The 18,710-nt window shown below is 37.6% G+C and overlaps 1 protein-coding gene across 16 annotated transcripts in view; it reads left to right on the top strand.

The window, feature by feature from the left end:
- The window catches only part of PTPRD (protein tyrosine phosphatase receptor type D), a 2,143,764-nt gene that overhangs the window by 1,931,613 nt on the left and 193,441 nt on the right, over nucleotides 1-18,710 (top strand). For 9 of the 16 annotated variants that reach the window (XM_060300920.1, XM_060300923.1, XM_060300922.1 and 6 more), the window contains 3 exons: nucleotides 8,223-8,411; nucleotides 12,154-12,264; nucleotides 15,681-15,950. In XM_060300920.1, coding sequence (XP_060156903.1) covers nucleotides 8,223-8,411; nucleotides 12,154-12,264; nucleotides 15,681-15,950 — 570 coding nt within the window. Of the gene's footprint in view, nucleotides 1-8,222; nucleotides 8,412-10,514; nucleotides 10,533-12,153; nucleotides 12,265-13,685; nucleotides 13,698-15,680; nucleotides 15,951-18,710 lie in introns of all 16 variants that reach the window. The other 7 variants (XM_060300918.1, XM_060300926.1, XM_060300917.1 and 4 more) reach the window with 3 other exon arrangements.

Here is an 18,710-nt window from a genome sequence, read left to right as displayed (position 1 = left end):
TCATATGCATATCATTTTGATAATGGCCCAGGAACCTAACTTTGCTAGAAAATGTTGATTTAACTTTTCTTTCTTTCCCTTTTACTTTTCTGTTTTCAGCCCCTTATTCAATTCACCTGCAGGAAGATTGATTTTGAATAATACGGTCATGATGTCAAAACAGTACAAATTATACCCTGCTGCCATATGGAATGGTGAAAATAAAAGCTTTATTTACACTGTGTTCTTTAAGAAAAGAATAATAAATGTTTTTTCCCCCTCTTCAGGGATTGTATTCTGGAAAGAAACAGTTCTTGTTTGTAGCCTGATAGCGTGGTTTATTCTGAAAGATAATGACTTGAAAACTCATTTGCTGTTCAACAAAGAAGCAAATACTCCAACTACTAACCCCTCAGCCTTCCAGCCTCTGAGACACGGATCTGTCTCCTTTCCCAGACAAAGCCATTTGGGGTAGTCATTATTGGTCCCATATTACAGAGGAGATCCCTGTGCGGTGTCAGGTTATAGGGTTGATATGCTGAATCTACTTCTGTCTGCTTCTCTGGTCTGTGTACTGTCTTTGGGTGTCTGCTCAAAGCAGAAGTCCTGCCACTTATAGCCCTTCCTAGATAATGAATTAGAAATTACAAACGGGTTAAAGACATAGGCACAGGCTGAACTTGAGCTCCTTAGGGAAATTATTTGATATTTATCATCCTTTTCGTAATTCCATTTCTCATCCGCATTTTATTGGCTAACATACATGGCAGAATTCTGTCCTACCTGGAAACTGTGCAAAAAAATGAGAAGTCAGTTGATACATATTAAAGGATGAATCTTTTTTATGTAAAAGTGTTTTAAAATTATTATTACATCCCATGAAACTTTAGTCCTTTCTGCTTAAACAATGAAAGATGACCAAGTATTAGGAATAATTTTTGTTGTGTCTTCCATTATGAGTTGACTCTGATTAAGAGTTCTATCACTGTTCACGATGAATATTTATTCAAAGAACAGCAATTGGCATAGAGGAAACATGTTGAAGTAAAAATACACCAAATCTAGAGTTAAAAGATTTACAAGAATTTTCTGCTGTATGTATGACTGAGACCAAGTAACAATTTTGCTGAGTCTTTGTGTCTACAGAAAATGGTAATTATTATACCACCCTTGCCTTACCTCAAGCGACCCTAATAAGTCTCAAATGGTTTCAGTGTTTTCAGTCATTCACAACAAAGCTTTGCTGTCCCAAATATTTAGCGTTAGTTTTGGGGGGAACAAATTGGATGACAATATGATCTGTTTTATTTGTGCTGTTTGTGTTGTTGATTAATCAAAAGCCTAAAATCTTGTTCAGAGTGAGAAATGAGGGCTTTTACTAGCTTTTAAGAGGTTACTTGGCACATACACTACCCTCTAAATTCACTTGCATTTCTATATAATCCCTGTTTCTTTATGATTCCCGTAGAATATTTCTCCCATTTACAGTTTATTGCTGCAGCTCTTGTTATATCAAGCCTTAGAGTCACTTGCCTCTGTTCTATTTAAATCTTTTGTGGGAGCTTGGGATAGAGTAAGTACATATATGCTAATATTTTACTAGATGCCAGGCACTAGTGCCAGGCTGCACCAGGCACATTTAATGCATTATCCCATTCAATCCTCCATCTATGGGCTGGGTACTATTTTTACTTCTGAAGAATCTAATTATCCTACAGATACAATTAAATCACAGCAATATAGAGATTCTCTAGATTACTTCATACCCAGGGCCTGGCCCAGTCTTGGCACAAAGAAGGCTTTCAGTAAATATCTGTAGAATGACTGATGATCTATTGACAGTCCATCTATTAACAGTCCAGTAGATATTTTTTTTTTGGAGTATAATTGCTTTACAATGTCGTGTTAGCTTCTGCTGTACAGTGAAGCAAATCAGCCACATGTATACCCATATCCCCTCCCTCTTGGACCTCCCTCCCGCCCCTGACCCCCATCTCACCCTGTCCAGATTTTTTTTTTTTTTTTTTTTTTTAATTTTTGGCTGCATTGGGTCTTTATTGCTACACGTGGGCTTTCTCTAGTTGCGGAGAGCGGGGCTACTCTTCGTTGCTGTGCACGGGCTCTAGGGCACGCGGGCTTCAATAGTTGTGGCTTAAGGGCTCTAGAGTGCAGGCTCAGTACTTGTGGCACACGGCCTTAGTTGCTCTGCGGCATGTGGGATCCTCCCCGACCGAGGATCCAACCCGTGTCCCCTGCATTGGCAGGCGGATTCTTAACCACTTCGCCACCAGGAAGTCCCCCAGTAGATTTGTTTAAACTAGTAGTTTAAAAGGTCTTTTTCTTTTATTGTAATGCAACTTTCATAAATATGAAGATACTTTCTTATTGACCATCTTAAGACCAATATATTTACATTTTTCAAGAGGATTTTTACTGTCTTAGGTAGTACTGTATCTCTAACAGGTAAGCATGCCTTTCAACATATTTTAAGGGGTATAGTACTTTATCTAAGAAAATATTCTTCACACTATCCATCTAATATTTGACTTACGTTAAGAAAAACTTCCCTTATGCAATTCTTTCATCCTTCAAAACGAAAAAAAAATGTTAGTTGTGCTTCTGTAAGATTACATCATGAATGCCTAAAGCTTCAAGATATGCAGCCACTGAGAAATTTCTGCTCCTGGCAGAAATCTTTGCTCCTGGCAGAAAGAAGACCCAGAATGTCTGCCTCAACATGCAACTGAGTGATTCACTTGGATGTTATCATTAGTTTGAACATCAACAATCCCATCATTCTAAAGATAGGATAGCAGAGTAGAGGTACATATTCCCTTGTGTTCTTTTAAGTTTCGTTGTGTTCACACTTAAGCTTTTGTTATGTGGTTGCCATTTTGACTTGTAGGAACTTACAACCAGTGTATGAGGGAAGGCTTCCTGTAAAATTAAGAAAGCAGGATCTGAGTTGTGTGTTTCTAGTGTAGCAACTGCACTCAGTTAAAGAAAGAGCCAAGCATAAATTGCACATCCCAAATGATGAAAGTCGTTTGCTAATTAAATAAAACCTGTGACTATAAAAATGAAGAAAGCCATCATTAACAAGTATTTTTGTGAATTTATAAGTTTAATACTACTTAAGACACTGTAAAAGATAGTTTTGCCTCTTAGACTTATATTTAAATTGGGGAGACCCAATCTATAGCCACAGGACAATTAAAGAATGATTAACTGTTTAAAAAGGTGCCGTTAGGACTTCACTTCCCTGGTGGTCATGTGGTTGGGAATCCGCGCTTCCACTGCAGGTGGCACAGGTTCGATCCCTGGTCAGGGAAGTAAGATCCCACAGGCCATGCAATACAGCCAAAAATATGAATAGGATAGGATAGAATAGAATAGAATTAAATTAAGTTTAAAAAGATGCCATTAAATAAGCCCAGTAGGAATTCAGAGATGTCACATGAATAAATGCAGAAATGGTTGCCCAAATTTCCTAACTATGTCTAATTGCAAGTGTTTATTGAATATGGTAATGGTTAAAAAGGAAGTAACATATAGCCCTGCCCTCTGTGAGCTTTGAAAGCTTTTAAAGAGGAGCCACTATGAACTGTTTGGTCCTCAGGAAGGTGGTTCAGAGGGATGAGTTCTCCAAGGAAAAAAAATTTTTAAAAAGCTTATCTCTTTCTCCAGATTCACATCTTTTAATAATTCTTTTGAAAGAGCATACTGTTGATATAATTGATGTGATTTTTCTTCATAAACATATTTGCTATAAATCTAAAAAATTGGAAATGTGGCATCATGACAAATGGTCCTTTATTGAAAACTTCTTTAAATCTTTTGGGACTAGAGTCAAAGCACCTGTCTGATTGAACTCACTGAATCCTAGCAAGATTAGGCAAGAGGAACTGCTTAGGGCCACCTTGGAAGGCTGTGGACTTAGTAGGCAATTTAGTTTTGTGTTTGCTATGAAATAAGAGAAGTTGAGTTTTGGGGAATTGGAGCAAAAGTAAAGCATCACTAAAATTGTTTATGGTTGAACAATGAAAGTAGTTTGAGCAAATTATGCAAAAGCTATTACTTTATCATTCACAGATATCTAAAGCATAACTCCCTACAAAACAAAGTCGGGCTATTTTCCCTATACATTCCTTTAAGTCTTGGAGAGGTTAGGGGTTATTAACAAAAGTTTTACAGCAATGGGAAGTTGACTTTGAAAAATGCTGAGGTTCATTATTCTCTTTCCTTAATGGAACTGAAAGTTTCATATCAGCATGTTTTATTAAGACCCCAAACAGGTTCAAGGAATGTGCTATATTTCCAGGTCTATTATAGCTGCCATTCCAAACAAAATATGTATGACTTCTACGATTCACTACGCACAAGTATGTAGTAATCTGCCCTTTAATGGCCTCTCAAAATGACGGACCAAATGGCTTTGTGAAGGTCAAGTCTGATTTAAATTGTTGATGAATTAGTAGCTAATCCTGCTTGATTGAATATTAATATGGAACAGTAATAAGTAAGGCATTTTAAAGCTTAATGAACACATTAAAGAACAGGACAAAATGCTTTTCTTTTCACTTGTGTAAAAAGTTTAAAGCTACTAACATTAAGACAATTTGTTAATTTTTGCTTCTGTATTTTCCTGTAAAAGTTTGTGTGGTTAACATACAAAGGGTATTGATTTTTTTTTTTTTTTCCCTCAAGTTCCTGGTACTATACATTTGATGAGCTGTCAAAATTGATGTTATCAAATGGCCAAGGCAGTTTTATAGAAATCACCAATAAATGTAGAGGTGAAAAAAAGCAATTAACGTCTTATAAACTACGCCCACTGAGATAAGCATACCAATTAGAAATTTCATTATTTCTACAGTTCATTTTATGTTGAATACTGAGTTTTATTGCCAAATACCTGACAGTCAAATTGGAAACAAGCCACAACTGTCAATGTGTAACAGCACTGGCTATTTGAATCTGTTACATTGTGATGTTTCTCATGAAAATTTAATGAAGAAAGTGCATTAAAAGAGTTTCTGTGCAAAGGGGGGGGGATGGATAGAATTTAATTACCCTTATTAAAAATAAGAAAGGAACTCTCTTTACATCCTTTGTCTGATTAGTATGCGAGAAAGATTATCTTTGTTGTACACTTGTGTATATGGAAATGGGGCTCTGGAGTGTTCTTTATGAGCTAAGGAGGAAAAGAAAGGTCATGCAAATGTATTAGCCTGCTTTCCATAGGGCACAAGTCAATTTTGTCAGCTCTCCCCAAGGTGAGGTCTTCATTTCTTATAAATGGTTATTAATTCTAAATTTCTTTGGTAAGAGCCTTTCGTAAGCGGCTCAACAATCTCAAGTCTTTGACATTTGCCACTGATAGGTATAGAATATTGGCGTGGTTCTTCAGAGAGATGAACTTGTAGAAGAAAAGTAATGACTAGTAGAGCAGTGTTTATGCGTGTGGATGTAACTAGTAGTTAGATGCCACAGGAGTGACTCAATGTCCTGGGAAAGACAGAAACAGCTCAGGAATCCCAAGGTGATTTTTTTATTAACTGAGGTTCATTGCTTTCAATATGGAAATTAACAACAACAAAATATAAGAGCTTTTTTAGAAACTCGTTTCTAGGTGTCTGAGGCAGTGCAGTTGATTTTGGGGCACTTGAAATAAATTATTTTTATTCTTTGAAGCATTCTGGGTCAATAGCTGGTGAATGAGATGTTTAATAATATAATGTGTGTGGGACAATGGCTATTGAGCTTTTTGCTTTATTTTTTTTATTTTCCCAAATAACATTAAAACTAAGCTTTAGATGTAAACACATTGACTAAAGCTTTAAAGCCATTAAAAAAAAAAAGTCTGATGAAATTCAAGTGGAATAGAGTATTAAAATTAGCATAGCCTAATTTGCAAAATGCTCTTTATCTGACTTGTAATTTTTAACCTTCCCTTGGAGCCTTGAAAAGTCATCTTGAAATTCCATTCTTAACCACTGTTTCTGACAGTTGTCCACTGTAGCCCTAGGCTTGGCTGGCAGCCTGTAAGCATTCAAATAAATGGAAAGTATTACTACTGCTTCCTCAAAAGAGCCACATCTTTCAGCTTAAGTAAAATGTAGCTCATCGAAGTTAACTATCTTTTTAGTCTCTGGCCGTAATTAGCTGGTGGGACAGGAAAATATCCTCTGGTGAATCCATGTGTCAAACCCAACTGCTTCAGCAACTTCTTTTGGACTTTTCATAAATCTCCCTTGGGAGAACCAGAATCTACTTTTCCCTATTAGCACCTTGATTTTCTCTTACAGAAACCTGGATTTAATGTTCAGGATATCTTCCCTTTCTTGGGAGCTTTAATCTGTGGTAGTATTTTGACATTCTTTTACTATTCACATTCCAAATCTCTCTCTCTAGTTCTGAACTATTCCTCTGATGAACTCTCTACCATAAGTAGTTTTCTACTATGTGTAGTAGGAAACTTTTTAATCACTGTGATATATTCATATTTAGGCTTAGCAATCACTGGAGTTCTCTCAAAATCTGTCAACCCAGACTAACTTGATGGCAGGGAATTTGGATGCAGGCGAGGCATGGAGAAATTTGTATTACAGAAGGATGAACTGATGAGAATTAAAAAATACAAGGCAGTGGATTTAGGTACTTACTACTGCAGTTGATATGAGGAGCAAAAGATTAAGTCTGTTGGAGAGAGTTTTGAAAAGTTTTATAAAGACGGTGATTTTGGTTGTGTGGCTTTCTAGAGACACACAGACGGTGTACTCATCGGATATGATTTGTCTGGGGAATGGTGAGAATTTCATTGTGGGCAGAAGAAATGTTTCCTATGAGGGAGGTCATCCATGAGAGGCTGAGAAAAATGGGTCCTGATTTTAAAAGACTTCGCTAGCCAGATTTAGGAGATTTGAGTTTACCCTGTAAGTAGAGAGAGAGTGGAGAACACAGATTTGGTCAACAATGCAGTGGAGTCATCAAAATGTGACCTTTTCCCTTGAAATTGTGCATCTTTAGCAAGACTCAGAGGATCATACCAGAAATTGTGGGAGACATCCAAGTAGAAGCCAGGTACCACACCTGATGGTTTCTGTTCTGCTCACTGGTTCTGCTTTAGAGTCATTTTGGAATTGGTGGCTGATGACAATTCATCAGAGGTCATGAGGGAATGTTGGAATGTTGATTACATTAACACCAGGCCCAACTGGACGTCAAAATGTTTCATAATAGTCTACAAACAAACACCCAAGTTCTAATTTAGATAATTCTCACCCATATAACTAAAATTCCTTCAATCCGTGAATAGAATAATATACCTTTCTAATGCTAACTGGAAGAGCTGGCCATGCAGGGTATCAATGTAGTCATGCTTGAGGGACTTAGGAGAACTTTAATTTCTCAAGATCTAAGATCTGGGGCAATTTTGATGTGGGATAGGGAGAAATGAACTTTGGATGAGTTGAAGATTCAAAATTTAGGAGTTTCAACTTTTTAATGACTGAAAATGGCGTAGGCCTTTGGAATGGAAGAAAGTGTTCTCTTACCCTGAGGAATGTATGTATGCTTCTGTGTTGCATTTTTGAGTTGCTTTTGTTCTTTTCTTCTTTTGTAAGGGAGAATTTCAGGTACTTTTCTGACTAATTGAAACCCTCTACAAAGGAATTCATTCAGGTTGAACCTGTGCTTGGGTGAAAAAATACAGAGTTTTACCTAAAAGTTAAAAGAAAAACATAACAGATTCAAATACAGATAGCTTGGTCCAGCTAACCTGCTTGTTCACCATGTCCTCGTAAAGCTAGCTCTTTTGGATCAATGATTTTCCCTCAAGGAAATGTTTTCCTCTCAGTGCCTGTACTTCTGACGTTCCTCTCTTTCTGGCCAACTCAACTTGTTCCTAAAGGCTCATTTCACAGCTTCCTCTTGGTACTCACTGACCTCATCAGACACATACTGTAGAGTGACTTCTCCTTCTCTGCTCCCAGAGAACTTGATCCATTCCTTGGTCATGGTTTTTATCACACATGTCTGAGCTCTTTGTTAGGCTGTTGGCCTCTTAGACTGTGCACTCTTCTGGCCAGGAACAACGTTCCTTAATGTAACAGTGCAATGCTACCTAGTTTGTGTTAGCTTCTCAACAAATGATAGGTTAATGGGAGAGGTTAATGGTCAATATCTCTTGAATCTTGGGTATCTGACTTGATAACATGTTTGTATCACCTTTTGTCTTGCAGAGGATCAAATTCCCAGGGGCTTCCCTACCATTGACATGGGCCCACAGTTGAAGGTGGTTGAGCGTACACGCACTGCCACCATGCTTTGTGCAGCCAGTGGGAATCCGGATCCAGAAATCACTTGGTTCAAAGATTTCTTACCTGTCGACACAAGCAACAACAATGGCCGTATTAAGCAGTTACGATCAGGTAGGGTCTTGTTACTGTTTCCACAAGCTCCTAGAGAATTTTAATTTTTCTTTTTAGTTTTCTCTCTCTTTATTTTTATTTTATTTATTTTTAATATTTAGGTATTGATTTTTCTCCCTCTTCTCTTTCTCTGTTATTTAATGTGTTGTCCACGTTTGTGATGTCATAGCCCGTTTCAGAGTCTGTCTTTCTTCTCCTCTCTGTGTTTTGCAGCTTCTGTTTAATCCACATTGCTCAGTGCTGTGACTGCATTTTTGATAATTTTTTAATTTACTGCTCTTCCGCAGTATTTGATGGATCCATTTTCTCCTCTTTCTTTCTTATTTCTCTGTTTTCTTTTGAACGAAATTTATTTCAACATTGGACTTCATTCAGAACTTGCAAGGAGTTCCAATGGTTATATCCATTAAAACCCAAAAATGTTCATATTAAATGCTAAAATGATTCAGTTTTATTAAAGTGTGTTTTCTCTCTCTTTTCTGCATTTGAACTCATCAAACTACCAAAGTTTAGTAAGTTTGGGCACATCTACTTTCTTTTCACTAATACATAAAACACAGAAGTGTTATCTCATGAGTAACCAGATGTATTTTTTTTATAAAGTCCTTCACAAAGTACCAATGAAAGGAGGGGATTTTTATTAATATTATTATAATATTATTATGAGTGAGTATTTTCTACACATTAGCCACAGTAGTGTGCGTCCACATTAAAGATTTTTGAACCCTCCAGTGACTGGATCTACAGAAGTCTGCTTTTGGTGTAGACTCCAGCTTTTGCCTCTCTCTCTCTCTCTCTCTCTCTCTCTCTCTCTCTCTCTCTCTCTCTCTCCCTCTCTCCCCCCCCTCCCTCCCTCCCCCCTCCCTCCCTCCCTCCCTCTCTCTCTTTCCCTCCCCCTCCCCCATCCCTCTCCCCCCTCTCTCCTTCTCGCTACCCATTGCCCTTTCTCCCTCTTCCATCCCCATCCCAAGTTTATTCCTTTGCTCTCTTTAGATTAAAAGTAGAGATAATTCTAAATTTGTTAAGTTTTAGAGCCTGTCCCTAGGTAATTTCTCAGGGATGTGTACTAGTAAGCTGTTTACTTTGGCATTGGTAGTAATATTGATACAGAATTCTAAGTTGTTTAACTGCCTGTCTTCCCAGAATTCTCAGCTTTTGACCTGTCCTGTGATGTTAAAGCGTCTTGTTAACTGCCTCTTTTGCTTGTTGTCAGCAGAATTGTGTAGATTAGCATTCTGTTATTGTAAATAAAGAATTAATTATTCACATGTAACATAGATGATTTAGTATATAAAGCTTTAACTCTGAAAAATTTGTACCAAATTTTAAGGAATATAATAATATTTTTATGCTGTCTTTCTTCTCTCCGTATTTAAATCTCCAGAATCTATTGGTAAGTGCTTAGTTCTGAAGCGCACTTCACCCCCCACTAATTTCCATATTCAGATTATTATTATTATTATTATTAATAAAATGCATGGCATGCATTTTACTAACTGTCAGTGTAGGCACCAGATTTCCTTAGTGGCGCACACACACACACATCCACGGAACTGTTATAGTAAGAACACTGTGTAGAAATAAAATAGAACACAAGTTATATCACACAAATGTAGCATAGTAAGTAGCATAAGATATATCCAGTGAACAGTGTTTGTTTCTAGTTATTCTTTAGTATTTCCTATAACAGTATATATATATGCATATCTATATATATACTTAAATAGATTAGCCAGTATTTCCCTCAACTATGTCTTTAAAAATATTGTTTAGTTCTTTTTTTTTTTTTTAAGACTATGAGGCTTATAAGATATAATTCTAACCCTATATGACCCCAGACCTAAGAACTCAGTTGCTTCTCTGAGAAAGGCAATGCTGCCTATTGTGGTCTTTGCCCTCTGTGGTATAACGCAACTTGCTTTTATGATCTAATAATACTATCTAATATATTCCTGTTTTACCAGTATAGTAATTCAAGTTTCTTTTAAGACCTTATTTAATTCTGTAAATCTAATTTAATTCTTCTCCCCAGCCCTAGCCTCCTTCTTCTCGTACTAATGCTTCTTCTTTCTAATCTTATTTGCATTCATATTATCCACCCAGGTGGTACACCAATAAGAGGTAAGAGTGCTGAACTAACGTTCACAGAATGATCTTACTCATTCTTTCTGTCCTTTCATCACTCTCATATTCGTCCTGTTTTCAAAATCATTACAATAATGTCCATCAATGTTATATTTTTCCTTTGTACTGTTTGGTTATGATTGGTGACTCTCATCTTGTGAATTTTTCTTTTCTTTTTTTCTTTTTCTCTTTGTTTTGTTCATTTCTTTCTTTATGAAAATGATTCTTTAAGTTGTGATATGCTTCAAAGAAAGCATATCCAGGTCTTTAGACCGCAGACCAGTCACAGCGTACCATCTGTCCCTCTTTTTTTCCTTTTCTTCTTCTTCCTTTTTCCTTTTTTTCCTTTTTTTTTTTTTTTTTCTTCTTTTTCCTTTTTTTTTTTTTTGGTCCAACTGGAGAAAAAAAAAAAATCATTTTTTTTCTTCCTTAGCTGTTCTTGTTCTGGACCAAAGTCAAGATGGTCTGGAGAACAGTGGCAGACATGCAGAAGACAGCCTGGAACACCTGCTTTTTGTCTTTATCTTTCAAAAGGTTTTTGCTTTTGTTCTTCGATTCTTTTTTCTCTTACTGTCCTAAAAGTCAAAGAATGACTCCCCTTTCCACCTGATCACACTCGCCTACAACCTGACAGCAGTGCTTTTTCCCCCCCACTTCTTTTTTTCTTGGATTACTCGCTTCTGGATTTTTCGATCTTCTGTCCTTCAGGCTCTGGAGACAAAAGGTGCTGAGTATTCTTGGTGGTATGTGGATTGCTGGTTTTTTAGACTTTGACTCAGTGTGCATTTCTTTTATAATTCTTGTTTTGTATTTTTCTTGGGGTTTTGTGACACCACACTGCTAATCCCACTGGTGGATTTTGATGGGTGTCTTAGGGGATCCGTCTCGAGGTCCTCAAGCAGTGGTTGGTTGGCCCTCCGGGCTGGCGTAGGCCATGCTTTTTAAGTTTTTAAAAAAACCTTCTAATTCAACTACTCTTTGTTTTTCAGCAAACATAATAAATGATTGTAAGTCGTGGCAAACTGGTCTTTCTTTTCTTAAAAATCTGCATGTCTTAAGGGAGTTTTGTTTCTTTAAGTAATATTTTCATGATATATAATAACTAATTTTAATTTTTTTGCTTCATGCAGCCTTTTTTGTGCTTGCTGCGTATTTTTGGCTTTCTTCAGCAGAAGACTTTCTTGAAAACCCGGCCTGGTTTTTTTTGAGTGTACCTCTCTTTTGCGCCACTTTTGTTACCAAAATGAAACAAAACAAAACCAAAAATTAATCTTTTGTTTGATTTAAAAGCCATACTTCCTTGAAGCAGTCTCACCCATCTTCATTTTATTAGTCTAGGAAATAAGCGTGTTAATTATGACTAGAATACTTGCTTGGGAAAAGAGATACTGTTTTTTTTTCATGCTAGCATTGGTGATGTAAAAAATTAAAAAAAAATAATCTCTATATGTTTTTCTCATCGCATCATTTTCTGTCTGTGCACCTTAGCAAGAGATTGAATCGACGTTGAGCGGATCTTCCTGTGCAGGGCTTTTCATATTGTTAAGAGGTTTAGCTTGCTGCACCGAGAAAGCCTTCTCTGACCATCTCTTTGGCAATATATTTTATATCCATACAGGAGCCCTTCAGATCGAACAGAGTGAAGAATCTGACCAAGGAAAATATGAGTGTGTTGCCACCAACAGCGCGGGCACTCGCTATTCTGCCCCTGCCAATTTATATGTCAGAGGTAGGAATGACGTAACCCTGGTATCGCGTCTTCATTCAGGCTCAGGGGGAGTTGAGATACCCACAGGGTCTGTGTGACTATGTCAGGATTTAGTGAGCCGATGTGCTAATAGTGGCAGTAGCTGAAGCATTTTAGTGGGTAGGAAATGAAACATTTTAATTACATGGTTAAGGAAAAAATTGACAACTTTTGAGTAAAATCTATCCTGTGGATTAAAGTTTGTAAGTATATTTGCATTTTTACATCTTGATTTCTATTTTAAGTGCATTGATTGAACTGTGCTTTGCATTGGTTTGAGGTTTTCTTCTTTTCCTTCTTTTTTTCTGTTGCCGTTACTCTTCTGTTTCCTTATCAAACTCTGAAATAATTGCTTGGTGTGCTACTAATCAGTTCTCTGTGCAACTCCAAGCGTAAAGGTGTTTATGTCTTTAAGACCTCCGCTGCAGAGCTGTAAGGATAAAGGTGCTAACTTTAAAAAGAGAAAAAATGAGAAAGGTGCTACATGCAAGTAGCACAACTGTATTGTCTTCCTTCTTTTTATACTTATTTATAAACACATCACGTGCATGTGTCTATGCGTATATATATATATATATACACACACACAGGTTTTTTTAAAAAATTATTCACTTTCTGAAAATTTAATCTCTTGATTAAAGAGAACAGTGAACAGTGATTGTATTTTAAAACATGATATCAGTTGTCCTTGGGAGAAGAATGAATGAGGATACATCCATATTTTCTTATAAAGTAATAGAAATGATTAAATTTTGAGCTTATGAATGGTTGTGCCTTTCATTTCCACTAGGAAGAAGTATTTCTTCTTCCCTGGAGTTCTCAAAGCCAGTTCTTGTAGTTTTATCGTCCAATGAAAATGCTCTTAGTCTTACCCTCCATGTCTGTGCATAACCACAAAAGGCGTGGGTGGGGGTCGGAATAGATAAAAAAGACAGCGAGGGCTTTAAGTTACAAGAGGATGGGTTCCCTTAGGAAAATATCTAGCTTGATTTTGAAATTTTTGTTGGAGATCATTTCGTTTCCGTGGGGATGTTTTTCTCTCCTTTCTCTGGAGTGTCTGGGGTGGGAGAATATGAAGAGAAACCATTTCTTCTCCAAATTCTTTGAACGCCCCTTGATCCTTTTTCTCAATATGCTGACCTCCTTTGCTGCATGAGGCATGTGTACCTTCTTCAATGGAAAAATTTCAAAATGATGCTAGCTATTGTTTCTAATACCATGTTAGTCTGTGAAGTATTGCTAACTTTTTCAGGTGAGATAGGAAGGATTAACTAGAGCAAATAAAGATGTTCAAGTAGCAGTTGAAAGCCTTGATATGGCCTTTTTACTCTCTCTGTGTTTCCCTTGTTTTTCTCCTTTCCTCATTTCATTGTGTTCTGCATCAAACCCCCTACATCCCTCAGAGCTGCGAGAAGGTTGGTGTGTTTTTTACTTTTTACCCACCTTACAAAACTATTAATTAAACCAATAACAAAGAATACAAATGAAATGAATGTAGCTGCATTGTGGTCTTCTTTTGGTTAATGGTATGTTCTAGCAGAGAATGCCCTTGGCCATGGCTTCCGGTGCTTGCTGGCGGTACCTAACTGTGGTGCATGATGGGAGAGAATGAACCTGGGTGCATGGTAACGGGTAACACTTAACTCTCTCAGGTCCAGTGAACTTGGTCAGTGTTCCTGCTTTCCTTCCTGCCCCACTCTTCCCGTCTCCTGCCCCACCTTTAATTTCTGTCTCACAAAGGTGCCTGCTGCCCATAGAATGACTTTTCCTAGTTGTTCCCCTAACCCCAAGCATGAAGACTAAACTCTCCTCCATCTTCCTTGATACGTTCTTTGACATCTCAGAGCCTACACCAGCTCCTGTCTGCTTTGTGTAACCTGTGAAGTGGCTGCAGGAGGCATGCTTAGCTCTCTCTTTACTTCTCCTTTGCCTGTCATTCACCCGTGAGGCCATTGCAGCAAGCCCTCTCAAATCCACGGAGGTTTCTCTCATCTTGAAGGACAGCCAAAAAGTTGACAGACAGAATTATTTACTTATTATCTTGGGGTTATGAGGTTGTTTTGTTTATTAACTTATTTATAATTTTAAGAATCACTTTATTAGCCATATTTAAGGTATGCTCCTAATGACTAGCCCTTAATGTAAAATGCTCGTGGTGTAATGTTTTGCCAATAAAAGCCCAAGACGAATCCTATTTGTCTCTTACCCTCTCCTTGTACCCTGTCCAAGACACATGTACTTAAACACACATAAACATGCAGATTATCTGAAGCAGGAACACTGAACTGTAATTGCTTGTTCTTTTTCCGTGTTGTGTTGCTTTAATATGACTTATTCTCTTCGTGTCATGTCCCACTGTGTGGTTTAGATCCAGTGTCACTCAATTTGAATGTAGGCATAAAAAGCCTCATACTAGATTTTTGTTTTCATCATCTATGTTGTTTTTTACCACAGATATGAACTGAATGGAATCCTGAATGTGAACTACTCAGCTCCCTTCCTGAATTTGCAATCCTTACCTTTGACAACCTAGCTTCATCTAATATCTTCCTACTTTCAACCCTATCCTCCCTTAAATCGCTGTCTCAATCACCGTACTTAACCCTCCTCCCTTCATGTTTAGTTCTCTTCCTGTTATTTCCTCTGCTGCTACTGCGCTCTTGGATTCCAGCCATTCTCTCATTGTCCTAAGCACGGCCCTGAGACTTCACCTTGTGCATGCCTTGCATGACCCAATCCAGTATCTCTACTGGCATTGGCTTTGTTTCTTCTTCTGTGACTGTAAATCAATATGTATATATATTTCTGTGTTTGTTCCAGTGTTAGTGTGAGGTCTTGAGGCTGCATCTATTCTGAGTCTGAAAGCAAATAAATTGCACTTTCAGTGTACTCTAGATGATGTTTCCCAGGACTGGGATGTGACAGTGTGGTCCCGCACATACATTCACATCACCTGGAAGAGCACAGCACTGAAGCTGGTTTTGATTCTCAAGATAAACCTGCTGGTGACCTTCCAGCCCCCTTTCCTGCATATACATGCCTGCATAGAATCCTTGTTATATGCATGCATGTATATGTTTTTGTGTTTATCTTATGCATGACGTTTGTGTATTGTTAGTTTGTAGATAGTTTTTTTGTGGGGCCCTTGTAGGTCTGAATCAACTTTTGTATGAATGTATCTAAGATATCAATGACTAAACTAAATAAATTTTTCTGTGTATACACACACCATACTTGTATGGTCTGTATTATTCACAGTTTTACATGTTTTGTTTTTGGACAGTCCACAATATGTTTCAACTGTTTAATTGTGTCTGTACAGTGCATGTCATGTGTTAAATCAAGCCGCTTTTTCTTGCCTTGTATATTTTATCATCTTCCCTTGTGTTTTGTTCCAGTTCGCCGTGTCCCACCAAGATTCTCTATCCCACCCACTAATCACGAAATCATGCCAGGTGGAAGTGTTAATATCACCTGTGTCGCTGTGGGGTCACCAATGCCTTATGTGAAGTGGATGTTGGGGGCAGAAGATCTGACACCTGAAGATGATATGCCAATAGGAAGAAATGTCCTAGAACTGAATGATGTAAGACAGTCAGCAAATTATACCTGTGTTGCTATGTCGACACTGGGTGTCATTGAAGCAATAGCCCAGATCACTGTCAAAGGTATGCTCAGTGGTTCATGCTTGGAGGATCTGGGTACCCTCAAGTCAGCTGACTAATGCCTCTACAAAGTCCGTCCTTGGAATTCTAAAATGTATCAATTTATTGGTCAGTGTTTCAGATATCATAGTCCAGTCATATCTGTGGTAACACATAAGGTACACATATCTAGGTAGGCACATTCTCTCTTAAAAGTACTGACAGCCTAAGTCGTGATAATCATCAAAATATTTAACTAAAGGCCAGGCTCAGGCACTAACAGGTCAGGACGAGGCATGCTCGACATAGTCAGCCGTTACGGTCGGAATGATGTGTACAGGTTTTATATTTATCCAGAACCTTGAGAAGAGGCACATGACAAAAAAATCCAAGTGAGTGTTAATAAATGCTCAAAATTCCAGAAGACAAAGGGAAAAAAAAAAAAGAGAGTTGAAATCAACGTGGTCTAGTAATAGATGCTTTAAATTTTTGTTAGACCCTACCATTAAAAATCAAAATGCAAGGCTTCCCTGGTGGCGCAGTGGTTGAGAGTCCGCCTGCCGATGCAGGGGACGCAGGTTCATGCCCCGGTCCGGGAAGATCCCACATGCCGCGGAGCGGCTGGGCCCATGAGCCATGGCCGCTGAGCCTGCGCGTCCGGAGCCTGTGCTCCGCAATGGGAGAGGCCTGCGTACCGCAAAAAAAAAAAAAAAAAAAAAAAAAAAAATCAAAATGCAAGTGTGATTATATTCTGTTTTAGCTCTCACCTCGTATAAGCGAAGTGCTCAACAAATATTCTTTTCTTGAAATAAGTGTACTGACTATAACCGAAGTACTATATTCCATGGTTACTTTTGAATCAAAGGGGGTAAAAAATTGAGTGTGTGAGGGTACCAGTTGTTTTTATACAGTGTTTATAGAATTTTAGAAAACTTGCACAAAATGAGTCAGTCTGAGGGTGACTTTAGGTTCCTGCAAATGTCTGGAACTATTGCAAAATGAAACAAGTTGTCTTCCCCTTCTAGGAAGTGTGATCCTAAAAAAATGCAGGACACATTGTAATCGGTGTCATATTTTCGACCAAGTGCATATACCTAATGTATACCATATAAGATCAATAATGTGACATAAGACAAGGTACACAGCATTTTCAACAGTCATTTAAAATAGTAATGTTTTATTGCATATTATTATGGTATTAAGCATAGTGTTCTCCATACATTACAGATACAAAACCTGTACTGCATAATCAGTGTGACTTAGCGAAACTAAGAGTATCTATTAAATATCAGTAAACACATCTTTAATTAGCAATATTTCTACTTGCCTTAAGAATACAGAAAGACATCTAGGGGAAATTCAGATCATACACTTCCTTGAAAAATGCCAGGCCAGAATATTGAAACAAATGTCTGTCTATTATTATTTTCAACGAAATCCCTTGGCCAAATATTATCATTCCATGGTTCTTAGAGTAATCTGCAAATACTGAATCGTCTTTCCCATACTAACCATTTCAGCTTTAAATATTTGAAGGTTTACTAAAGACCCTCAAGAATTCAAACGCAGGAGTCACAGTAAACTAATATTTTGTTCAGTTTCTTTGTTTTCCTGACTCTTGCTCCTTCCCTATACCCCCTCCACCACAAACATAAGGGTGGATCTTGAAAGCAAAAAGTGAATCAAAACAAAAAGCACCTTAAAGAGAGAAAGAACTCATTTATTCAGGTAGTCAGTTCACAGTGCTTATTAAAAACCTACTCAGGACTAGACAGTGTTCTAGGTATTGGGGATATAGCACTAATTAAGTACAAGTTTGCTAATCTTGAAAAGTTACCATTGTAGGGAGTGTTGTATTTTTTGCCTTTAAGTTGACAAGGAAAAGAGGACTAAGGAGCTGATTATATGAGTGTTACCTTCTGAGTTTTCTCTAAAAATTCAGCTTGTGAAACTCTCCTTTCTTCCTTAATATCACGACCTTTCGGAATCACTGTCCAGGTGAGGCCACCAGTGTTGATTTGTATGCTTAATTGGTAGCATTGTTGTTGTTGTTTTTGCGGGCCTCTCACTGTTGTGGCCTCTCCCGTTGCAGAGCACAGGCTCTGGACGCGCAGGCTCAGCGGCCATGGCTCACGGGCCCAGCCTCTCCGCAGCATGTGGGATCTTCCCGGACCGGGGCACGAACCCGTGTACCCTGCATCGGCAGGCGGACTCTCAACCATTGTGCCACCAGGGAAGCCCTAATTAGTAGCATTTTGAGTTGTGCTTTTCTGCTAAAAAGAATGAACGAGATTTCTGAAATATAGATTTAATTGCAAATGTTTGTCATGTAGCTGTAATCTGTCATTACTGATGTTGGATATAGAATACATATTATGACAATAAAATGAAATACTTTAAAAAGTGATTTGTGAATAGACTTTAATTTAGCTCCTTCAGCATATTTTGAATATTAAGTAAAAAGCATGAATTTGAAATTGATTGATTTGAAATTACTATTCTTTATTACCTTAAAATTATTGGTCAGATTATTTATTAAAAAATATATAGTAATGTTGCTTATGTCTTACGTCTTGAAAACAAAATGGATACTCTTCTTTTACAGCAATTTAATACCATTTCATTTTATATCTAAAATTTTGTTCTTTTCAATGTTTATTGGCATTTAGTTATATCATTTTTTTGAAGCAAGGGTCTCATGGGCCAAGCTTGTGGTTATAATAATTGTTATAATTGGAACTACTGTTTTCTGAGGGTGCCAGATACATATTAAGAGCATTACTG

Source organism: Globicephala melas, chromosome 6 (assembly GCF_963455315.2).
Source record: "Globicephala melas chromosome 6, mGloMel1.2, whole genome shotgun sequence".
NCBI lineage: Eukaryota > Metazoa > Chordata > Mammalia > Artiodactyla > Delphinidae > Globicephala > Globicephala melas.
This window is presented reverse-complemented; position numbering and strand designations above follow the sequence as displayed.